The 23,972-nt window shown below is 33.9% G+C and overlaps 1 protein-coding gene across 16 annotated transcripts in view; it reads left to right on the forward strand.

Annotated features, from left to right (window-relative positions):
• Positions 1–23,972, forward strand: part of TMEM232 (transmembrane protein 232) — a 332,087-nt gene that overhangs the window by 79,916 nt on the left and 228,199 nt on the right. For all 16 annotated transcript variants that reach the window (XR_013532558.1, XM_078365853.1, XM_054252071.2 and 13 more), the window contains 4 exons: positions 6,756–6,867; positions 8,127–8,232; positions 10,855–11,012; positions 22,892–22,991. Coding sequence is in view for 15 of the 16 variants with exons in the window: in XM_078365853.1 (XP_078221979.1) it covers positions 6,756–6,867; positions 8,127–8,232; positions 10,855–11,012; positions 22,892–22,991 (476 nt within the window). In the remaining variant the exon portion in view is untranslated. The remainder of the gene's footprint in view (positions 1–6,755; positions 6,868–8,126; positions 8,233–10,854; positions 11,013–22,891; positions 22,992–23,972) is intronic.

A 23,972-nucleotide genomic window follows, 5' to 3' on the forward strand; every position in this document is an offset into this window, starting at 1 on the left:
TGTAAGATCATCTATGTTGTGCATATAGCTGCTGTTTGTTTATTTTTATTTCCTTGACATTGAATACTTATCTTTGGGTCTTCAAGCTCAACTAGACAGAGTAATATGGTTATTATAGACCACATTAACCGCTGACCTCACTTAGCAGGATACCGCACAGGGAACAGCATGCCAGCACACCAGCAACTGTTTACCTTCTGAAAGAGTTCTCCACAGAACAGAAATGAGAGCTCGTCTTCTATAGCTACTCCAAATGACTGTGCATGAAAGAATATGAGACTTAGAAAGCTGAGTGTAATAGATACATAACCTTGGAATCCTTTGTCCCAAAGTAGAATCAATTACTTTAAAAAATAATTGGATTTATGCATTCCTGTAAAGAACATGTGCGTAGGGAAGCCCAAAGTGTCTCCTAATAGGGTATTTATAGTTTATTCACAATCCAGATGTAACGTGTCAATCGGGAGTCCTTTTTTTTTTTTTTTTTACCATAAGCAGTGATCCCAATAACACATCTGACATCCAGTTTTGCTATAATTTTAGGGGAATGGAATTAGAAAAAACCCAAGCTCAAATTTATGCATTACAAAAAGAAAGAGTGTTTTGTTTCACCCTTTATTCACAGACATACCACATTTTTTGGTCCACAAGATAGAATGTTGTTTTGATTCCATATTTTATTCCTTATGAAAAATGTTGCTGTGACCATTCTTACACATGTTCCCTGGTACATAGGACATATTTCTATTGAATACACACACACACACACACACACACACACACACACACACACATAATAGTGATATTGCTAAGTCAGTGGGTATGTCTGTCTTGATTCTTGGTAGAAAACACACAACTGTTTTCCGGTTGGTGGTTTTACCAATTTATACAACCACAAGCAGTTTGCAGAGAATTTCCATATCCTCTTCAATTTCCAGTATTGCTATTCTTTTAAGTGTTAACCCTTCTGGTGAATGTGAAGTAGCATCTAATTTTGATTTTAATTTGGATTTCTCTATTTATTATGTTGATGATTGTTTCCATATTTATTGGCCACTTGGATTTCTTCCTTTGTGAATTACCTGTTTAAATCTCTTCTCCATGTTTCTATTTATTGTGAGTTCCTTATATATTCTGTATGTGAGCCCTTTATCAATTACATGTTGAAAATATGTTCTACCACTTAAAGTTTTGCCTTTTCATTCTCTTATACTTTCTAATTTATTTTTTGGAAGACACAGTCTTATAGTAAGAAAATAATGTGTATAACTGTATTTATAAGCAGAGGTGGTAACCAAAATATTTAACTATAGATATAGTGCAAGTGTTGATAAACCAGAAAAGTGTGCCCTGTTGAATGTCAGGTCAGTGTATGAGGGTGTTTTTATAATAATAATGATTATTACTGCATTGGTTAGCACAACCAACATTTTACAGGAAGTAATGTGAAATGTCAATCAATAAGGAGTTATTGCATTTGCTTGAGTATATCCATTTTCTGCATATTAAGATCAATTTAACTTTAGGAGGTGAATGTTGGAATCTGGAAGGATGAAATATCAAAAATATAATTCTGGGAAATTAAATAAATTAAATTCTTTAAATGATATTTATTTACATTTTTGGGGGGTATTTATTTGTGAAACACATAAAAGCGTGACAAAAAACATCACTGGCCACTCTACACAATAAAATAAGTGATAATAACATACCTATTTTTGCAAACATGAAGAGGTATATTAATGACCATTGCACAGGTATAACAGTGATAAGCAATAAACCACATTTATAAAGGATTGGCCAAAAGGAAATGTGTAGGTATATATTACTATGGTTGGTAATTGTGTGCACTCACATTTTTAACTGGTCATCTGATATTGCTTTGATGAACAACCTAAGTCTTGACAAGTTTGAGCACAAACTGTGATGGGTCACTGCCACATCCACAGTTACCTAAGATAACTGAGATCTTGAGAAATTTTATGTTTTACAAATGCAGCTGTACAAAAAGGACATCACTTCATTTACTGAGGAAGTTTCAGCATTTTTTTGTACACATACAATGCTTGCACACAAAGTTAATATTGTGATAATGCACTTTTGTGTAGACGGATTTGCGAAAAATGCAAAAAACGAATTAGAACTCTCTGGAAGTCTCTATACAACTTACAACTCCAGTATACCATAGTAAAATATTATTTTAAATGCTGCTAATGTAAAATAGTTGAAAAACAACAACAAAAGAAGAGGAAGAAAAAAACTGAAACCACTCACATCCCTGTTGGCCATCTGTATGTGTTCTTTTGGGAACTTTCAATTCAGATCCTTTGTACATCTTTAATCAGGTCACTTCTTTTTGGCTACTGATTTATTTCAGTTTCTTGTATATTTTGGATATTAGCACCTTCTCAGATACATGGTTTAAAAGTATTTTTATTAACCCATAGATTGCTTGTTCACTTGATTGATTGTTTTTATACTGTGCACAAAATTTTTAATTTCATGCAATCCCTCTTTTCTAGTTTTGCTTTTGTTACCTGTGCTTTGGGTTCATGACCAAAAAATTATTGTGAAGACCAATGTTAAGAAACATATTCCCTATGTATTCTTTTAGTAGTTTTACAATTTCAGGTCTTACATTACAGTATTTAAATCACTTTGAATTGATTTTTGTATGTGGTGTGGGATAAGTGTCTAATTATATTCTTCTGCATGTGGATATTCAGAGACTGTCCTTTCCTCATTGTGTATTCCTTCAATCCATGACTAGATATATGGATTTATTTCTGGATTTTCTATTCTCTTTGATTGGCTTTTATATCTGTTTTTATGCCAGTATCATACTGGTTTAATTACTGTGGCTTTATAATATTTTGAAGTCAGGCAATATGAGACCTCCATTTTTGTTCATCTTGCACAAGATTGTTTTGGCTATTCAAGGTCTTTGTGGTTCCATCGGAATGTTATTGTTATTTCTGTAAAAAATGCTATTGGGTTTGATAGCAATTGAATTGAGTCTGTAGGTCACTTTGGGTAATATGGACATTTTAAAAATACCTGAGTTTTCCAATCCATGAACACAGGATTTCTTTCTATATCTTCTTTGTTTTTTTATAGGTCTCTTTTCTGTGTCTTCTGTATTTCCTTTATCAATGTTTTATAATTCTCAGTGTATGGTCTTTCACCTCTTTGATAAGTTTACTCCTGAGTATCTTATTATTTTTGTTGCTATTATCAATGGGATTGTTTTCTTCATTTTCTTTTTTGTGTAGTTCATTGTTTATATATAGAAATGTTAGCTGATTATTGCCTGTTCCCTTTTTATCCTGCAACTTTATTGAATCCATTTATTAGTTCTAAGAGATTTTTGTGGATTATCTAGGAATGTCTACATATATGCCATCTGCAAGAAGAGATAATTTTCTTTCTCTCCAATTTGAACGCCTTTTATTTATTTTTTCTTATGGTACTATGATGAAAATAAATGGTAGAAATGGGCGTCTTTGTCTTGTATTGTGTCTTAGAGGCAAAGTTTCTCATATTTTTTCATTGATTATGATATTGGCTGTGGGTTTTTGATTTGATGGTCTTTATTGTGTAAAGTAAATTGAAGTAAATTTATTTTACACCCATTTTCTTGAGAATTTTAATCATGATGGAAGTTAAACTTTGGCAAATGCTTTTTCTCTGTTGAGATGACTTTTTTTTTGGTAATATGGTATATTACACTGATTTATTTTTGTATGTTGAACCATCCTTGTACTATAGGGGTAAATCTCACATGGTCATGGTGTATAATTGTTTTAATTTGTTGTTATATTTGCTTTGCTGGTATTTTATTTATGATTTTTGCATTTACGTTCACTAGGGATATTGGCCTATAGTTTTATTTCCTTGTACTGTCTTTGTATACTTTGAGTATTAAGTTGATGCTGGCCTCATAAAGTGTGTTTGGAAGTGTTCCCTCTTGTATTTTTTGCAAGAGTTTCTGAGTTGGTAGTAATTCATCTTTGAATGTTTGGTTTAATTCCACCATGAAACCACCTGGTCCTGGGCTTTTCTTTGTTGGGAGGTTTTTCATTACTAATCTAATCTTGTTTTTCTACTGGTGTGTTTAGCCTTTCTATTTCATCTTGATTCAGTTTTGCTAGCTTGTATATTTCTAGGATTTTATTCATTTCTTCTAGGTTATCCGATTTGTTGGTATATAACTGTTCATAATAGTCTTTTATGGTCCTTTTATTTTTGAGGCATCTGTTGTAATGTTTTCACTTGCATTTCTGATTTTATTTATTTGACTTCCCTTTTTTGCTTATTCTAGCTAATGGTTTTTCAATTTTGTTTATTTTTTTTAAGAAAACAACTCTTAGTTTTGATGGTTTCTAGTTGTTTATTGTTTATTTATTCCTACTCTTATAGTCCTTCTTTCTGCAAACTATAGGATTATTCTTTTTGTAGTTCCTTGAGGTATAAAGTTAAGAAGTTTTTTTTTTTCAGGTATTTATTAATTTAATGTGAGTATTTATTGTTCTGAGTTTTCCTCTTACTACTGCTTTTGCTGCATCCCAGAAGTTTTGGTAAAACGTGTATATAAGTTGGTTGTTTTGTGAGCACTGAGAAAATTATGTAACGATAGACACTAAGTCATTAGTCTTGGCTGTTAATCTTGACAGTTCAAACTAGAGGCAGCAGTGTTGGGAAGCAATCTATTAACTTTTGCATCATGCATCTCTTATTAAAAATAGCGCTGTTATCTTCATATTTAAAAAAATGTAATTCCTAATGAAATTACACAAAATTAAATGGATGAAGGGCTATCTTTCTTAACTTCCAAACTCTACATACAAATGAGAAGATTAAAGCTATTTTGGACACTTTATGTAGAGTAGGTTCACATAGATCAAAAATATGTTATCCCCGATGACTATTGAGAAACGATTTTCAGCCAACATACACCAAATATCTTTAAAAGCAAGAATGGAATGAAAATCGGAAAATCAAAGATTGGTTACTTATTTCAAAATGCCCAGTTATCACAGACTTTGTGTGTTCTAACACATCAACTCTTCCTCTGTTGTACTGTAGGCTCCATTATGGCTGGATTTTCTATTTTGCTACTGCAATGCAAAACTTAGTGCCTGACATATAGAGAACAGTTAATAAATTCTTAGTAAATGAGTTAACTAATAAATGTTCGTTTTAACTGCCCATTTAAAAAATAGCAGTTAAAGAGTTGAATATTTCATTAATTTCTCTGTCCTGGGATATCTTATAATTTATTCCAGTTTACAGAACATCTTATCATTACCTCTGCTCAGCCTGTGATCATGTAGCACTATTATTATTTTTTAGTACATCTGTCTCCCCAGTAGGACTGTGAGTCACTCAGGAATAAAATCTGATTTCTATTCTTTTTTTCTTTATCCCACAGAGCAACAAATTCAGTATATTCTATTTGAGTAAATACAGTAATTAAAATTTTTTTAGAGTATTCCCTCTAATAGCATGACTCCAACAATAATTTTACTTCACAAAAACACAGTTCATTGATTCTACTGTTCACTATTCTTTTGATATTACTTTAATCCCATGCTCATCTTGTCATAATCACTTCAGTTATTCTTTTGCATACACCTTCAACTTAATTTTTCCTGCTTCTCTTTGAAATTTGCATATATTCTCTCTACATTATCCCTATGGGACCCTTTTAATTCATAAGACTTTAAATGCCATATATGTGCTGATGACTTGAATATTCACATATCTTGGCTGAATTTTTCTCTGAAATTCAAACTCATATATCCAACTGCTTACACTCCATCTCCACTTGATGGCCATGGTCATCTCAAACATAGCTTGTCCAATACTAAAATTATTCTTTATCTTCACTCCACACCTTCTCCTCTTAAACTCAGTGTTCCCCATCTTAGTAAACAGCAATTCTGTCCTTCCAGTTACTCAGTTGAATCACAACTTCTTTCTTTCTCTCACGCCTTATTTCTAATTCATTGGCTAGTCTGACTGGAGCTAAAGGCAAAACATATCCATTATCCAAACTCTTCTCCTTATTTTTATTCTATAATCTTGATCCAAGCCGCCATTGCCTCTCACCTAACTACATGTAAGCTCCCCCTTTTGCTACATCCTGCCTTCCTCCACTCCGATTCTCAATATAGCATTGGAGCAATTCTGTTGAAACTCAAGTTAAATCATGCCACGCCTCTTCTCAAACCCTGCAGTAGCCTCCCATCTCATGTAGTTAATATGGCTACTTGATATCTCTTTGACCTTACTTCATATTTATACTTCTTTCTTCCCTTGCTTACTCAAATCCAACCATGTTTGGGCTGATTCCACTTGCATAGTGGGAGTAAAATTTCAGCTTAAATGAATCAATGCTGATTTATGGGAGGAGATAAATCAGTCTTCAATATAATCGAAGCTGTGCTGGATTTTATCGGAAGAAGACTTATACCAACAAGACTTATAGCAGTCACCTCAGAAACTTTTTCTTAGGGGCCACAAAGGTCTTCAACAATGAAAATTATGTTCCTTAATCTAAGGGTATGAAAGAATAAATCCAGGAGGTGTGCATATATATCTTTTACTGATTTTTTTTGTGTGAAACATTTTTATTAAAAAAGTAATTATATTTTCTAGAATATAGTTATACATAGCCACTGGAAGTTGATTAATTGAAATTTGGAAATGATAGCTATAATTTTTGAATGTTAATTTTTGAATTTTTTGTTTAGGCCAAAATTTTCAGTCACAACAGAATTCATCTTGAGATTCAATCAAACACAAAATTCCAAAGAGAAGGAAGAATTGTTGGAACTAGCTAGAAAAATCATTATCAGATGTAAGGTAATGGCACATCATTTGATTATTCAGCCTGTTAACTTCCTTTTCTAGTTGGTACCTGATTACATATTCTAAAATATTGTAAGAAAAAATAAGAATACATCTTTCTTTAATTATAAGTAGGGATAGGTAAATTCTTAATGCAAATTAAACTTAAAGCTTATAACCAAATAATAAAAGCTCCCTGTAAATTTTGTGGGAATATAATTCTTGATACCCATCCAGGAGCCCATAGCTAAACGTTAGTCTGGCAAATAAATTTTTCATTATGAAAATTCTATTTTTTCTTTAAAAAGTTAATTGAGATAGTCTGTGTCCCAAAGGGAGAAAGGGCCTTTCTAAACAATTATATACATGAATAAAGTATGCTTTTCTTTCTTTGTCACAAACTATTCTTCACTTAACTTGTGAAAAATGTTCTTTAAGAGTATAATGTTAATCCCCAAATTTATAAATAGATATCAAAACAGAACAGGAAGTAAAGTAAGTCCTTGCTTTGCCTTGTCTACACTGGATTCAGTTTAAGTTTTACAGAGAAGTAACATGCACATTTTGCTTTGATATAAATAATTCATTAAATAAAAGCTGCACAAAACTGGTGCATAAACTAAGCAACCTTTGTTTGTGTTGTTATAGTGGTTATTTTCCAGTTCATGGCTGCCCATATTGAAAAACATTTGATTATTAAAAGAGTATACTTTTGATAAGTGTGTTTGCAGACAGGTGCCAGGAAGTGCATTCATCAATGAGCTTTTCTCCAATTGACCAAGTGGTCCTTGCAACAGTCCCAGGAGTGGGCACAATAAGGGAAGTGGAGTAATCCTGATCATCTTCCTTATGTTCACTAACTTTTGTACATCAACAATGAAGTAGCTATGATTTTCCAGCAAGCTAACATCAAACTCACTTCTGTTTTATCAAATTTCTTCAGTGCTTTGCGTTATAAAATTTAAAAAAATGCATTCCCTTGGGGGGAAATGAGAAGTAATCACCAGAAAGTAAAAAATGAGAATTGTTTTCAGCAAATAGCTAATGATATTAGTCATAATATCAACATTTTCTACATCTTAACACTAATACAGTTTGCATAAAATCTCTAAAAATTCGAGTAATACAAGCAAAATTATTGCATCCAACTCTGACCACTAAGCATTAGCTTCATAGAATGACCTTTGGAACACAGTTAAGAGGTAAAAATAAATAAATAAATAAATAAAAAGATGTACATTTTGATTTGTCTTTTTCATGCTTCCTCATAACAGAGAAAATTGGGTCTCAAAACCTTGGGCTCTGGGAAGCATGTTCATCTTCCTGCTGCCTGGACTGAAGTAATATATCTGGCTCAGTGCAAAGGGGAAATCCAAGATGGTATGTACTTTAAATTCATATTAGGTATCCTAAGTATTTTCTAGACTCTCAGTGAGGGCAAAATTTGAGAACTTTAATTTTTAGAAATTGTACAGAAGACAAGAAAAGTTTTCCACTCTCTATTAAAATGCATTTTATTATGAAAATTCATTTTATAATATTGAATTTATGAATTTAACTACTTAGCTTTTTAGTTACAAAATTGTTTTAAAAACTTTTACTCAGCATAGCTTTTATTACCTTTTGCCAAAATTAGCAACTAATTAAAAAGTAATATAAAATGTCATTTAATGAATTCCAATTACAATAGGCACTAGAATTTAGAGAAATTTGTTTCTGCATTTTATAATTCCTCCTTATAAAACATTAATCAAATGACCATTTGTTTTCCACTTATTTAAAATAGCAGCTTTACTCATTACCTTTTCATTTCTCACTCCTTATTTATGCCTCCTTTCAAACATCCTCTAACTGATCTAAAAAGAAAATTAAACAACATTATTTTTAAGGGAGTAAAATTACTTCTACCACTATCGTTAAGTTTTATATATATATATATGCCTTTTAAAATACTTTTAGAGTGTTAACCACATGAGGTCAGAGAGAATTTCCCCATGTAAATTAGTTTTGTGTTGATGCCTAGGAGTTTTCAAGCAATAGGAAGAGTAAGAAGTATTTGTATTTAACTTGCCTTTATGGTCCTTCATCACAGTGTGCCATCCACAGCCTGACCTTTATTAAGAATTTAAATGATATTGAGGTAAACAGTCTTGGTTTACCAGCAAGAAGAGGCTGTTTGCTCTTCGTTGACTATTAAGTTTCAGTTTTATTTAGACATCCTGCAAGTCATGTGATTTAGGAGGACTGGCTCTTGCCCAATCCGAGGTGGGTGAACCATGGATGGTCTAAATCAGGGGTCCCAAAACCCTGGATCACAAACTGGTACCAGTCTGTGACCTGTTAGGAACTGGGCTGCACAGCAGGCTGTGAGTAACCAGGGAATGAGCATTACTGCCTAAGCTCCACCTCCTGTCAGTTCAGCAGTGGCACTGGATTTTCCTGTATAGGAGTGTGAAGCCTTTGGTGAACTGCACATGTGAGGGATCTAGACGGCATGATCCTGATGAGATAAAACCAGTCCCTGGTGCCAAAAAGGTTGGGGGCCGCTGGTCTAAATCAATTATGGCAATTCCTTTTCACTTGCCAGTGATTTGATAGGGGTAGTCACATGACCTGGTCCTGAGCAAAGAGATTTATAAAGACAGCTCTATTTGCTATACTTTTTGTTGACTTGCTTTTGAAAAAGACATGCCTGGGAAAAAAACATTCCTTTCCTCCCTATACCCTTGTTTGTTACTGTCTGGTTTGCTTGGTAAGAACATGACGCCTGGAGCTTGTGCAGTCATCACAGTCCTCATGCACATGAGCGGGAACTAGAAGATTATAGAAATATGAATATAGAGGGCAGCTATATTAGCTGTCCCTGAACCTTTCCAATTCTAATCTTGTGAAATAATAAACCTCCTTATTTTAAAGACATTTTTGTAGAGTTTTCTATTATATACAGCAAAAGCATTTTAATGCATTCACATATTGAACTCCAAATAATACTCTATGATTTTTTACTCTCTTCACAACTAAAATAACTGAATGGGTGTTTTACCTGTATTTTTTTCTGCTCTTTATTCTATAGTCCACCCTCCACTCAAGCAGCTTCTGATTACACTCAAATGATCCTCAACTCCATATAATGGCCTACAAAGCTCTGCATGAACTGGCTCCTAGATACCTCCCTACTTACTCATTATATTCAGCTATACTGACCTCCTACCTGTCCCTTGAGGATGTCAGCGTTCTTCTTTCCTCATGTCCTTGTGTTTGTGTTCATTCTCATATATTTACATGGAAGCTCCTCAAAACTTTTGTAATGACATGAGAAGCTAATTTCTCTAGGCTCTTAGCTATATATTCTTCTTTCACCTCCGCAGCCCTATTTCCTCTACCTTGATTCTCTAGTCTTCTGCTCTTCCCTTTTTATGTTTAGCACTGCCTTTTGCCATCCAGTTCTGTCCTATTTCTCCACCATGATGTATGTGGCCTGGTGATTTATTTGGTGTTGGGCCTGTATAGTGTTGGATCTATAGTAGCTGAGCCCCCTTGCACATTTCTTCCTTCCTCTAGCTACGTGACCTAGGTGGCTTCTGTTTCAGTTGCTTCATGCCATGAAGTTGAACTTCCTACAGGGCAGCTTAGGGTTCCAAAGCTAGTATCTTGAGAGAGAGAAAGAGAGAGAGAGAGAGAGAGAGAGAGAGAGAGAGAGAGAGAGAGAGAGAGAGAGAGAGAGATCCAGGTGGAAGCAGTGCTACTTTTTCTGATTTAGTCTTAGAAGTCACACAGGGTCATTTCTGCCACATTCTATTGGTTAACCTGTCACAGGACCTGCTCAAATTTAAGAAGGGCATATGGATATCACCTCTTGATGAGAAAGGTGTCAAAGAATTTGTAAATGTATTTTTAAACTGCAATTTTCTTTGCAATGACAGGAAATAATTGCAAAAATTAAAGCATGTAGAAAAACAGGATGATTCTTAAATGCTAGTTTCTACTTTTTTAATATTTCAGAAGCTTTAAATATGCTTTTCGCTTCCCTGGACCATGCTCCTTTTGATTATGATCATCTGCCTGCCCTATTTTTTGTTGCGGAATCCGTTTTATACAGACTCTGTTGTGATGCATCCCTCCAGACATATTTATATTCAGTTGAACTAAAGCTAGCAAAGGTATGTTTTGAAAAACTTCTTAATGTTTTTAAATATTACACATAGTACATGTAACAAAATGACATCTGTTTTAGGATCAAAACAGAACATTTAGTTTTATTATAGAATATTCTTTTGTTTGATAGTTTAATCTCTAATTGTGAGTAGTATATTATTATTGCTTAATATCCAAATGGAGATCGTTTGAGAAAATATAATTTCACAAACTACATAAGAAAATAACATTTTGTTAAAAATCAATATACTTAACTGTTTTTCTAAGTGTATATAGAGTTTTTCTTTTTCTTTTAAGGATATTTAAATGCCACCTCCTTTGCCATTTAAAAATGCTGACAAACAACCTTAAATAACTGCCCAATTTGGGAAGCTTAATTGTTCTTCTAATATTCTATGCCACTTTAGATCTATAAAATGAGAAACTCCTTTCAAGTAACTCATATTTTACAAGGTTCTTGAGATCATATGGTTTCATTCTCAGTGACGATTATGGTTGACTGCTGCAAAATACATTATTAGTCAAATAAATTAATAGTTTTACTGCAAAGAAAGAAAAGAAAGGCTTAACAGTATTTCTTTAAGATGGTTCCATATGTATGTACATATAGATACACATATATATGAATGAATGAAACAAATGAAATTGATTATGCAGAAATGTTTTTAAATTAAATTTTGATTATTAACTGTTAGAAATCAAGCATGAGAGAATATTGGCGAATCAGTCCATCAGCTGAACGTTTTGGGGATACAGTCACATTTTGGGGATACAGTCACATTTTGGTCATTATAAATAACACCTAGATTCTCTCTGACACATTTGGGAGTAAAAGACTTGTGGAGACCAGGCAAAAGCAGATACAGAGAATACAGTTGAAATTGACCATGCAAAAACTGAGCTTTGTAGAGAATAGTCAAGATATTGCCAATAACTCTCTTGGGATGGTGAGATTATGATAATTTTTTCTTTTTTTCTGTATTTCCAAAACTGTCCACTAAAAATGCATTTTAAATTTACAATAAAAACAACATGTAAGTAAAAATAAAATATATAAAATATAAAAATGTAAATATACATATTTATGATGAAAAAAGAAATGTAATAAAAGTTTTGAAATGGAGTAGAAAAACCCAGGGCAAGTCTGGGTTTTATCTCCTTTCTTTCTCGTCTCCTTTCGTGACCTTTCTCCATTGCTTGCCTTCTGTATTTCTGCTAGCAAGAAAAATAGCTATAAAACATAGTTTTGTGCATTGAGCATATTGCTTATACTTTGCACATGCCATGTCATTTTATTGTTAAAAGATTTGTGTATTTTCTTATCTGCAAAGCCAGACCATTTGTACCAGTTCTTATAGCAGCTGCAAACACTTACACATCACTTAACTATGTGTCTTACACAAAGATAAAAGCTTTAAATGTATTAGACACATTAACCTACTTTTTTGAGGATTATTCATGATTTCACATATTCTGCATCTGTCACTGTGGCATAGAGAGTTTTAAGTGACTTCCCAAAAGTCTTAGTAGAGAGAATTTTGAAACGCATTGTGGCTCCGGAGTCCAGTGGACTCTCAGCTATGATGCTACACATCTACCTTGGTTCTCAGATTTAATAATTTTTACTTAATTTTTTTGATTGATACATATATAATATTTTAAATATTTGTGAGGTAAATGTTAGTGTTTGTCATATGACTAGCATGTATAATGATAAAGTTAGAATATTTAGGTATAATGATAAAGTTAGAATATTTGGAGTATACATCACCTTGAGTATTTATTATTTCTATGTATTTGTCATTTCAACTCTTCTCTAGTTACTTAAAAATATACAAAGCATTGTTGGTAAGTATAGTCACCCTATTCTGCTATCAAACATTGTATTTAATACTATATGTATCCATTGACCAACTTCTCTTCCCCTCCCACTCACCCACCCTTTTCAGTCTCTGATGTCTATAATATTATTCTATTGTCTTTGTCCATGAAATCAAATCTTTTAGCTTCCATATATGAGTGAGAACATGTGGCATTTGTATTTCTGTGCCTAGCTTATTTCACTTATCATAATGACTCCCAGTTCCATCCATATTGCTGCAAATGACATTTCATTATTTTTATGACAAAATTGTATTGTGTTGTGCATATACACCACATTTTCTTTATCTAATCACCCACTAATGGACATTTACATTAATTTTATGTCTTTAAACTTGTGAAGAGTGCTTCAATAAACATGAAAGTGCAGGTATTCCTATAATAAATACGCTGATTTGCTTTATCTTCCTAAGAGATAAATGCCTGCTAGTGAAATTGCTGGATAATATGGTAGTTCTATTTTTAGTTTCTTAGGAAATCTAAACACTGTTTTCCATAGTGGCTGCACTAATTTACACTCCAGCCAATAGCATATGAGTCCTCTTTTCTCTGCATCCTTGCCAGCATTTTTTTTCTTTTTAGTAATAGCCATTCTAACTGGAGTGAAATAATACTTCATTGTGGTTTTGACTTGCATTTTCCTGATGATTAGTGATTTGAACATTTTTCACCTATCTGTTGGCCTTTTGTATGTCTTCTTTTGATAATATCTATTTATGTCTTTTGCCTATTTTTAATATTATTTGGTTTTGTGTTTTTTGTTTCATTGGATTTTTTTTTTACTATTGAGTTCCTTGTATATTAAAGATATTAGTCACTGTTTGAAAATATTCTTCGATTCTACAAGTTGTCTCTTCACTCTGTTTATTGTTTACTGTGCAGAGCTTTTTTGTTTAATATAGTCTCATTTGCTTACTTTTGTTTTCGTTGCCTGTGCTTTTGAGGTCTTAGTCATATAATCTTTGCCCAAGTTCTTTGTCGTGAAGGTATTTTCCTATGTCTTCTAGCAGTTTTATAGTTTCAGGTCTTATGTTTATGTCTTTAATCTATTTTGAGTTGAATTTTGAAATGGTGAGAGATTTGCAGTTTCACTCTTCTGCATATGGATGGATATCTTATTTTCCAAGCATCATTTATGAAAAGGGTGCTTTTTACCCAATGTTTGTTTTTGGTGGCTTTGTTGAAGATTGCTTAGCTATAAATATGTGAATTTATTTCTGGGTTCTCTATTCTGTTCCACTATTTGCTTTGTCTATTTGTATAACAATATCATGATTTTTTTAGTTACTATAGTCTTAGCATATGTTTTGAAGTCCAGTAGTGTGATGCCTCCAGCCTTGCTCTTTTTGCTCAGGATTACTCGGGTTACTTTGCCTCTTCTTTGGTTTCATAAAAAGTTTAGAATTGTTTTTCTATTTCTGTAAAAAGTGTCCTTGGTATTTTGATAGAAATTGCATTAAATATGTATTTTGCTTTGAGCAGTCTTTTCAACAGTATTAATTCTTCTGATCCATGAGTATAGAATGTCTATTTGTTTACACATTCTTCAATTTCTTTCAACAGTGTTTTGTAGTTTTCTTTGTAGAAATCTGTCGCCGTTTTTGTTAAAGTCTTTTTTCTATTATAAATGCAATAAATGAGATTGCCTTCTTGATTTCTTTTTATGTTATTTTATTATTGGTGTATAGAAATTCTATTAATTTTTATATGTTGATTTTGTATCTTGTAATTTTACTGAATTTATTTATCAGTTCTAAAGTCTTTTGCTAGAATCTTTTGTTTTTTTTCTAAATATAAAATTATATAATCTGCAAAAACAGACAATTTTACTTCTTTTCTTTTCTTTCTTTCTTTTTTTTTTTTTTTTTTTTGAGATGGAGTTTTACTCTGCCTCTCAGGCTGGAGTACAGTGGTACAATTTTGGCTCATTGCAACCTCTACCTCCAGTGCTTACGCAGTTCTCCTGCCTCAGCCTCTCGAGAGTTGCTGTGTCACCACGCTCGGCTACTTCTTTTCCAATTTGGATGCCTTTTACCTCTTTCTCTTGCCTGATTGCTTTGGCTGGGACTTCTATTACTATGTGGCATAAGAGTGGTTAAAATGGGCATTCTCGTCTTGTTCTAGTTATTAAAGGAAAGGCTTTCAACTTTTCCCTATTCAGTATGATGTTAGCTGTGGGTTCGTCATATATGGTCTTTATTATTTTGAGGCATGTTCCTTCTGTGCATAGTTTGGAGACTTTTTATCATGAAGGGATGTTGAACTTTATGAAATGCTTTTTCTGCATCTGAAATGATCATATGGTTTTTGTCCTTCCTTCTGTTGTGTTAGATCACATTTATTGATTTGCATATGTTGAATCATTTTTGAATCCCTGGTATAAATCCAACTTGATGATGTTGTATTATCTTTTTGGTGTGCTGTTGAATTCAGTTTGCTAGTAGTTCGTTGAGGATTTTTTAGTGTATGTGCATTAGGTATATTAGCTTATAGTTTTTTCTGTTGTTGTACCTTTTCTGGTTTTGGTATTAGAGTAACACTGGCCTTGGGAAATATGTTGGGGAGATTTCCCTCCCCTTTAACTTTTGGGAAGAGTTTGAGGAAGGTTGGTATTAGTTTTTACTTATCTATTTGGTGAAATTCAGCAGTGAATCCATCTAGTACTGGACTTTTCTATTTTTGGGTCATCTTTTTATTAGTGATTCAGTCTTGCTACTCATTATTGGTATGTTCAGGTTCTGTATTTCTTTCTGAGTCAATCTTGGTAGGTTGTATGCTTTCAGGAATTTATCCATCTCCTCTAGTTTTCCTGTTCGTTAGTGTATAGTTGTTTACAATAGTCTCTGATGATCTTTTGTACTTCTGTGGTATTAGTTGTAATGTCCCTTTTTTCACTTCTGGTTTTGTTTGATTGGGCCTTCTCGCTTCTTTCCTTGGTCAATTTAGCTAGTGGTTGATCAATTTTATCTTTAAAAAAGCGTTCATTTTGTTGATCTTTTTTTGTATTGCTTTTCTAGTCTCAATGTTTTTTATTTCTTCTTTGATCTTTATTATTTATCACTTTCTGCTAGTTTTGGGTTTGGTTTGTTCTTGCTTTACTGGTTCCTTGAAGTGCATCATTAGATTGCTTATTTGAAATATTTCTGGTTTTTTTTGATTCAGGAATTTATTGCTATAAACACCCTTCTTAATATTGCTTTTGCTGTATTCCACAGGTTTAAATATATTTTGCTTTCATTTTCATTTGTTTCAAAAGATATTTTTGATTTCCATGTTAACTTCTTTATTGATCTAGTGGTTGTTCAGAAACATGTTTGATTTCCAAGTGTTTTTATACTTTTAAAAGTTCCTCTTATTATTGATTTCCAGTTGTATTTTGTTGTAGCCTGAGAAGATACTTGGTATAATTTTGATTTTAAAAAATTTGTTGAAACTTATTTTTAGCCTAGCATATTATCTAACCTGGAGAATATTTCATGTGCTAATGAGAAGAATGTGCATTCTCTTGTGTTGGGAAAAATGCTCTGTAAATATCTGTTATGTCCATTTGGTCTAAAGTCCAGGTTAAATACAATGTCTCTTTGTTGACATTCTATCTAAATAATATGCCTCATGCTAAGAGGGGAGTGTTGAAGTTCTTCACTAATAATGTATTAGAGTTTATGTTTCTCTTTAGATCTAGTAGTATTTGTTTTATAAATCTGGGTGCTCCTGTGTTGGGTGAATATGTATTTAAAATTGTAATACTCTCTTCCTGGATTGATTCCTTTGTCATTATGTAATGATCTTTGTCTTTTTAAAAAACACTTTTGACGTAAAGTCTGTTTTATCTGATAGAAGTGTAGCTATTCCTACTTGCTTTTACTTTCAATTTGTGTAGAATATGCTTTTACATCCCTTTACTCTCAGTCTCTGTGTCTTTACAGGTAAGGTACATTTCTTATAGGCAGCATATAGTTAGATTATGTTTGTAAAAAATATATTAAGCTAACCTATATCTTTTAAGTGAAAAATTTATTCCATTTACATTTAGGTTATTATTGATATGTGATGTTTTGTTTCTGTCATATTGTTAACTGTTTTCTGGTTTGTATTATTCCATTTTCACATTGCTATAAAGAATCACCTGAGACTGGGTAATTTATACAGAAAAGAAATTTAATTGACTCACAGTTCTGCATGGCTGGAAAGCCTCAGGAAACTTACAATCATGGCAAAAGGTGAAGGAGAAGCAAGGGCCTTCTTTATAAGGCAGCAGGAAAGAGAGAGCAAAGGAGGAACTTCCAAAGACTTATACTATCAGATCTCATGAGAACTTACTATCACCAGACCAGTATGGGGGAAACTACCCCCATGATCAGTCACTTCCATCCTGTGACATGTGGCCCTGCCTTGACATGTGGAGATTACAATTCAAGATGAAATTTGGGTAGGAACACAGAGCCAAACCATATCATGGTTGTTTCATGTATTTTTTGTTCTCTTCTTTATCTGTTATTGTTTGTCCTTGTGGTTTGCTGATTTTCTGTGGTGATACTATTTAAGTCTCATCTTTTCTCATCTTTTGTGTCTTTGCTTTACCTGTGAGGTTTACACTTTTGTATGTTTTCATGATAATAACTGTCATCTTTTCTCTTCCAGGTTTAGGACTCCCTTGAACAATTTTTGTAAGGCTACTCTATTGATGATGAATGTTATTATCAATTTCTTGTCTGCAAAAGACTTTATTTCTTCTTCATTTATGAAGGATAATTTTGCTGGATAAATGGTCCTTGGGTGCCAGGGTTTTTCAAGTGTTTTTTTTTTTCTGACATCACTTTGAATATATAATTTCATTCTCTCTTGGCCTGTAGGTTTCTGCTGAGATATCTACTTTTAGTCTGCTCAAGGCTGACTAGATGACTTTTCTTTCTGTTTATTTTAGAATTTTCTCTTTGTCTTTGACTTCAGATAGCTGGACTATAATGTACCATGAAAAGGCCTTTAGCATTGATTCTGTTTTGGGATTGTGAGGTCTCCTCAATCTGGATGTCTAAATCTCTTGGTAGACTTGGGAGGATTTCATCTCTTATTTAGTTAAATAAGCTTTTGAACTTTTTTATTCACTTTTTACCTTTAGGGATACCAATAATTCATGTATTTGGTCACTTTATGGTGTCATATATATTACAGAGACTTTGTTTATTTTTTTTAATTATTTTTCTTTATTTTTGTCTAAGTTGTATCAAAAGACCTGTATTCAGGTTCTGAGATCCTTTTTTGTTGTTGTTTTAATTTATTGTTTAAATTCTTGATTATACTTTTTATTTAATTAAAGAATTTCTTCAACTCCAGATTTTGTTTGGTTCTTTAGTATAATATGTGTCTCTTTGATACATTTCTCATTCATATCTTGAATTTTTTTCTGATATTTTGTATTGTTTTTGAAATTCTCTTGTATATCACTGTGTTTCTTTAGTGTCATAATTTTGATTTTCCCCCTGTGATTTCACACATTTCTTTTTGATTGGGATATGTTACTGGGGAATTATTGTGTTCCTTTGTAAGTGTCATATTTCCCTATTTTTTCATGTTTCCGTACATTGATAACTGTGTATCTGGTGTAAGAGAAATGTATTCCAATTTTTTGAATTTGCATTCACAGTGGAGGATTTTTTCCTGAAGATGTATCCATAGTGTTGGTTAGTAGGGCCCTTTGTCTTTGATTCTGAGTACATGCAGTTGTGCAATCCTTTTATAATCTCTTTGGCTGTAAACAGCTTCAGTATTACCTGTGATTTATCAGTGGTTTAGGGTGTGGTTAAAAGTGGAGGCTATGGGGAAGTTTGGCTGGTGACAGGGATTCCAGATGGGTTAGTCTTTGGTTCCCAGTGGTGGCAGCAGTGGAATGAGTATGCCTGTTCTTGTGCCCCCTACAAGACACTTGCTCTGGTGTTGGCAGAACCAGGCAGGCCAATTCTTGGGCCTCTAGGTATTCCGCTTAGCTCCTGGTAGTGACAGTGGTGGACGAGGCAGGTGAGTGATTTCTTGGTTCCCTGGGTAGGTGGCATGGTATGGGTAGTGGCAGTAGCAGTGGTGGGACAACCTTCTGGGACCTGAGCACTGCATGCTGATGTTAGAGACGGTTACAATGCAGTCTCCACCCACAGCCCCAGTCATGCAGCTCTCAGGCTTGCTTATTCTCAGTTGTAGCAGCACTGCAGTGCTATACATAAAGGTAAGGAACCCTGCCCTTTGCACATAAGCTTGATCATGGAAGTCCTTCCACCAGTGGGAGTGTGGTCACCATGCAGGGCCAGCAAGGAGCCATCAGGTTCACCTGCCCTAGCTTCTAGTGGCAGCAGCAGTGGCTGAGCCTGAAAAGGTATGCAGAGGGGGAGAGGGAGTTCCTATGCATGAGCCTAAACACAGAGACCACTCCACCAGTGGAGTGGGGTCACTGCCGTCAGCCCCAGGTATCTGGCTTCCATTTGGGTTCCCAGTGGCAGCAACTGCTGCTGCACTCTTGGGTGGGTGTCACAAATGGGATTTCACTCTCTGTTCACAAACCTGAACATAGACTGTGTGCTGCTACTGGGGCAGGATTTCTTCTCATAGCCCCAGACAGGAAGCTCTCAGGCTCTGAAAAGTGTGTGCTTTGGTTTTCTTTGACCCAGGAATTGCCATGTTAGTGTACTGAACCATCTTTTCTCTGGAAGTAGTACTACTTGTGGGCCGTAGTTCTGGGGCCCCATAGCACCTTTGTATCCAGCAGTACTGTGCCACTGTAGCCCCCTGGGTAGCCACTGAGGAATGTCAGTGGGGGCTCCTGGGATATAGAGATACAAAGGCAGTGTTTCTAATGGTGGGATGCAGCCCCATGATGGCTGTGCTCTCACGGTGATACCCTGCTGTAGTTGCTTAGGTCTCAGGGGTGTCAGTGAACCAGCACAAGTTCTCTGCCTGGTGCAATGCCCTTGTGGGATGTCTAGCTCACTGTTCATGTTAGTGCCAGGAAACAAGTGGGTAGAGGAGCTCTGCCATGGTTCAGATCACAGCAGTTCATGGTAGGAACATAGACCCACTGAAATTTTCACAATTTCCCCCAATAGCAAGTCCCTATGTGTTCCAAGACGATTTTGCTTCCCTTTTGTATTAGTTCATTCTCACACTGCTATAAAGGAGTACCTGAGACTGCGTTATTTATGAAGAAAAGAGGTTTAATATTCTCACAGTTCCACAGGCTTAACAGGAAGCATGACTGGGAGGTCTCAGGGAGCTTATAATCATGGCAGAAAGTGAAGGAGAAGCAAGCACATCTTCACATGTCAAAGCAGGAGAGTAAAAGGGGAAGTGCCACAAACTTTCAAACAAGATCTCATGAGAACTCACTTACTATCTCAAGAAGTGTAGAGGGGAAGTCTACCCCCATAATCCAGTCACCTCCCACTGGGCCCCTCCCCAACACCTGAGATGATAGTTTGAGTTGAGATTTGGGTAGGAACACAGAGCCAAACCACATCACATCTGTGCCTCAGGTGTTTCCTATAACTTCTCTGTTGGACTCCAGTGTTCCCTCCTAGTTATTCTATCTGAGGTGTGATTATTGATTCATAATTTTGATTCTTCTTTCTTGAGAGAGTGAGTATGCAGTGTTCTCTAGTGAGTCATCTTCAACTGGAATCCAAAGATTTACTAATTTTAAAGCTTGCTCTTTATTGTTCTGGCTAATATAAACTGTCTTGTGGAAATAAGCATGCCCTTTATAAGTACTTTGAACTCAAGCAAGAAACCATTTCAGTTGTCCTCCTTGCCTTTGTAGGGTTTTTGTTATGTATCTGAAAGACTATTGGAAACCTCCCTTTTGCTCTTTTCTTTTGACAGAATGCTTTATTAAAGGGTATTATCATAGAGGCATCAGCCACTCTAGGTGCACTGTTTTGTTTCTCCTTGGAGAATTAGCTCAGGGTTGAATAGATCTAGAGATATATGATCCCCAAATATTATTTTCTTTTATATTTCATTTACATTCTTTCCTTTCTATCTAGCTCTGTGTACAATATTCTTAATTACTGAATTCTGCCTACAGAAGTATGCAGAATAACATATGAGCAACAGCAGTTTTATATGTATTAGATAGAAATATAAGCAGTGCTCTTCAAGATTCTATGCAAGAACATAAAACATATAACTATTAAAATACAACACATAATAAATATCCAGCCTTCAATTTCACAGTTAGCTAAAAGGGTCAGAAAAAAGAGAAGAGATGGAAATAGAAACAGAGAAGAAGGAGGTAAATGTCAAATGAAGGAAATATGGGAGAGCTGAGAAAGAGAAACTAACAAGCAGAAATTCAATGTAGGAGGCAAAGCTTGAGTTGTCAAACAACAAAGAGAATATGTACACAAATAATACATGAAGATCAAAACATAGAAAGTCCAGTATACAACATGGAAAGGTAAACTTGTCAATAAAAATTTGGCCTTCAAGAATATTAAGATGAACGCTTTTAAAACCATTTTTTGAGTATAGCTATAACTAAAGTTAGTCTCTGGGCCAGGTGAAATCTTTGACCAGATTGGAGAATAAATATAGATGTTATTCATACTGACATGTTTTTCATGTATTGTCTATTTTGTTTCCTGTTACATTTTTGAATATTATATTCCTTTCAGTATTTATATTTCATCCTTGTAAAATACTAAATTATCCACCTTCTGATTAGCTATTCATTTATTATCTATATCTATGAGTAGTTTCCTTTAATTCTGTAGAGTATTTAAATATTGTTTTGAATTTTTTTCACATTTAACTTCAGTCTCTTAGAGAAACACAGTACTGTAATAAAGTTGTGTATATAAAGAGATGTCTTGGGCATGCCTTATAAACATGTTATTTTTACATACTTTATAAGTCTACAAATAGTATATGTTTATATTTTATAAATACATTTATAAATACTAATAATGCATTCTTAAAATTTATTTGTAATAATAGAGGTTTGTAATAAAAAAAATAACTGCCATAGTAGAAAGCTCATGGCTTTTGGAGCAATATATACATTCCTGGGTTCAAATTCCAGTAATGCTACTTATTTGCTTTATAGTCTTGGATGAAGCACTGAGATTTCATTACATTTATCTTTTTAATTTTATTTTCTTTTTACATGTATATCTAATGATACTCTGCATTTCTGTGAAGAGAATTTGGAGATACACACACACACACACACACACACACACACACACACACAGGTTAGTGACAGCCATTGCTGTTATTTGGGTCTTCTCCATAATTTAGCAACTTATATTCTATTTATTTCTGTAGTTAATGTGTTTTTTTCTATTTTTCTGTAAAATGTTGCAGATTATATATTTTTGCAGACATTCCATTTTATGTAATCTGTGTGAAACAAACTATATTTTTACTAATCTTACAGAAGTAAGATTTTGCATTGCTTATTTAATAACGACTCTGTGAGAGGTCTTTTTTCATGAGGGAATATGGAGCTTAGCACAGCATACTATGAAGAAGCAGGATAGTCCTCAACACTGATTAATGCAATGGTTCTCAAATTGTTTTGACTGAGACACATAGAATAAAATATCTTTTGCCTTGCAATCAGCTAATATACACTCATATACTGAAACAAGGAATTGTACAATAAACTATGTTTTTTCTTCTCTTTTATTTAAAAACCTCCTCTCAATTGATTTCATGACTTGTTTAAGGGGCATGACCTGCAATTTGAAAAACACTGTTCTAAAGAACATAGAACAAAATAGCATTTAGTGTTGGTCATTATATGTAATGTAGAGATGATTTATAAAAGTTTTTTTGGCTGAACTAGTATTTCAATCTGGATATAAATGTTTTAATGTTATTTCAAAAACAATATCAAGTGAGTTTAAAATTGTTTTTTCAAAAGAAAATGTAATAATAAAATGGTTGATTTTTCTTACGGATTTTAAACATTTATTGATGCAACACAAACATGCATTTTTCTTTTCTCTTTTAACAGATTGGCTATTTGGTCTTCTTACGACTTTTTATATTTTTCCTGCATGGTCACCTAGAAAATTTTAAACAACATTTACTTAGGCTTCAACCATATTTATACGGTAGAATATCTTTTATTTTTTGCACTTATAAATGTTTTATGTTATATTTTGAGAGGCTTAGACTGTCACTATGAAGAACATAAGCTGCATTTTATTTTTCATGAAAGAGGTGCGGTGTTGAGGAGCACAGCTTCAGGGCCAGATTGCATTTGTTCAGCTTCCTGTCCCTCCAACCCCATACATTTTTATTTCTTTGTGTTGAGAACATTTAAAATCTAACACTACTTTTTTCCAGCAATGTTGAAAAATGCAATATTATTATAAACTGCAGTCATCATATCGTGAAACAGACCACTATACCTTATTTCTTCCGTCTAACTGAAGCTTTGCGCCTAATACCTACCACATCCCCAACCATTCCCGCAACCTACTCCCTGCTTTAGACGCTGGTAACCCTCATTCTGTATTCTACTTTTTACTTTGCCACTTAAGTGTATGAGCTTTTTTGTGACTCAGTTTCCTTATTCGTAATAGTGTCTAACTCCCTAGATTTCAGGAAGGTTAAATTCATGTTTTAGTAAGGTTCTGGACTTGGTGATCAACTGAATCTAAACTATATGTAAAGAAGAGTGAGGAATTCAAGTGGGAGCTGAAGTTTTGCATATCGAGTAATAAGATGAGACAATGATGCTCTGAATTAGGAAAAATTTGGAGAAATATTGGTGGTATTGAATTTGAAGGTCACTTAGATATGTATACCCAGCAAGCAGTTGAAAACATAGGTTTGGAACTAGGGAAATAAGTGAAGCCTGCTTGGAATATAGAATTGACAGTCATTCATGTTAATATGGCTGAGGGTGACAGGCAGGGAGAAACTAATTCCAGGAATGAAATCTTGGGGAACATGCACATTTAGTGGATTATTGGTGTAACAGAGCCCAGTAAAAGAGAAATAAGGGAGATAAGAGGGAGTGATTATGTTTAAGGAGAGAAACTCAAGATCAACATTGCCATAGAAATATTAAATAGTAGAAGGTCTGC

This window comes from Callithrix jacchus, chromosome 2 (assembly GCF_049354715.1).
Source record: "Callithrix jacchus isolate 240 chromosome 2, calJac240_pri, whole genome shotgun sequence".
Classification (NCBI taxonomy): domain Eukaryota; kingdom Metazoa; phylum Chordata; class Mammalia; order Primates; family Cebidae; genus Callithrix; species Callithrix jacchus.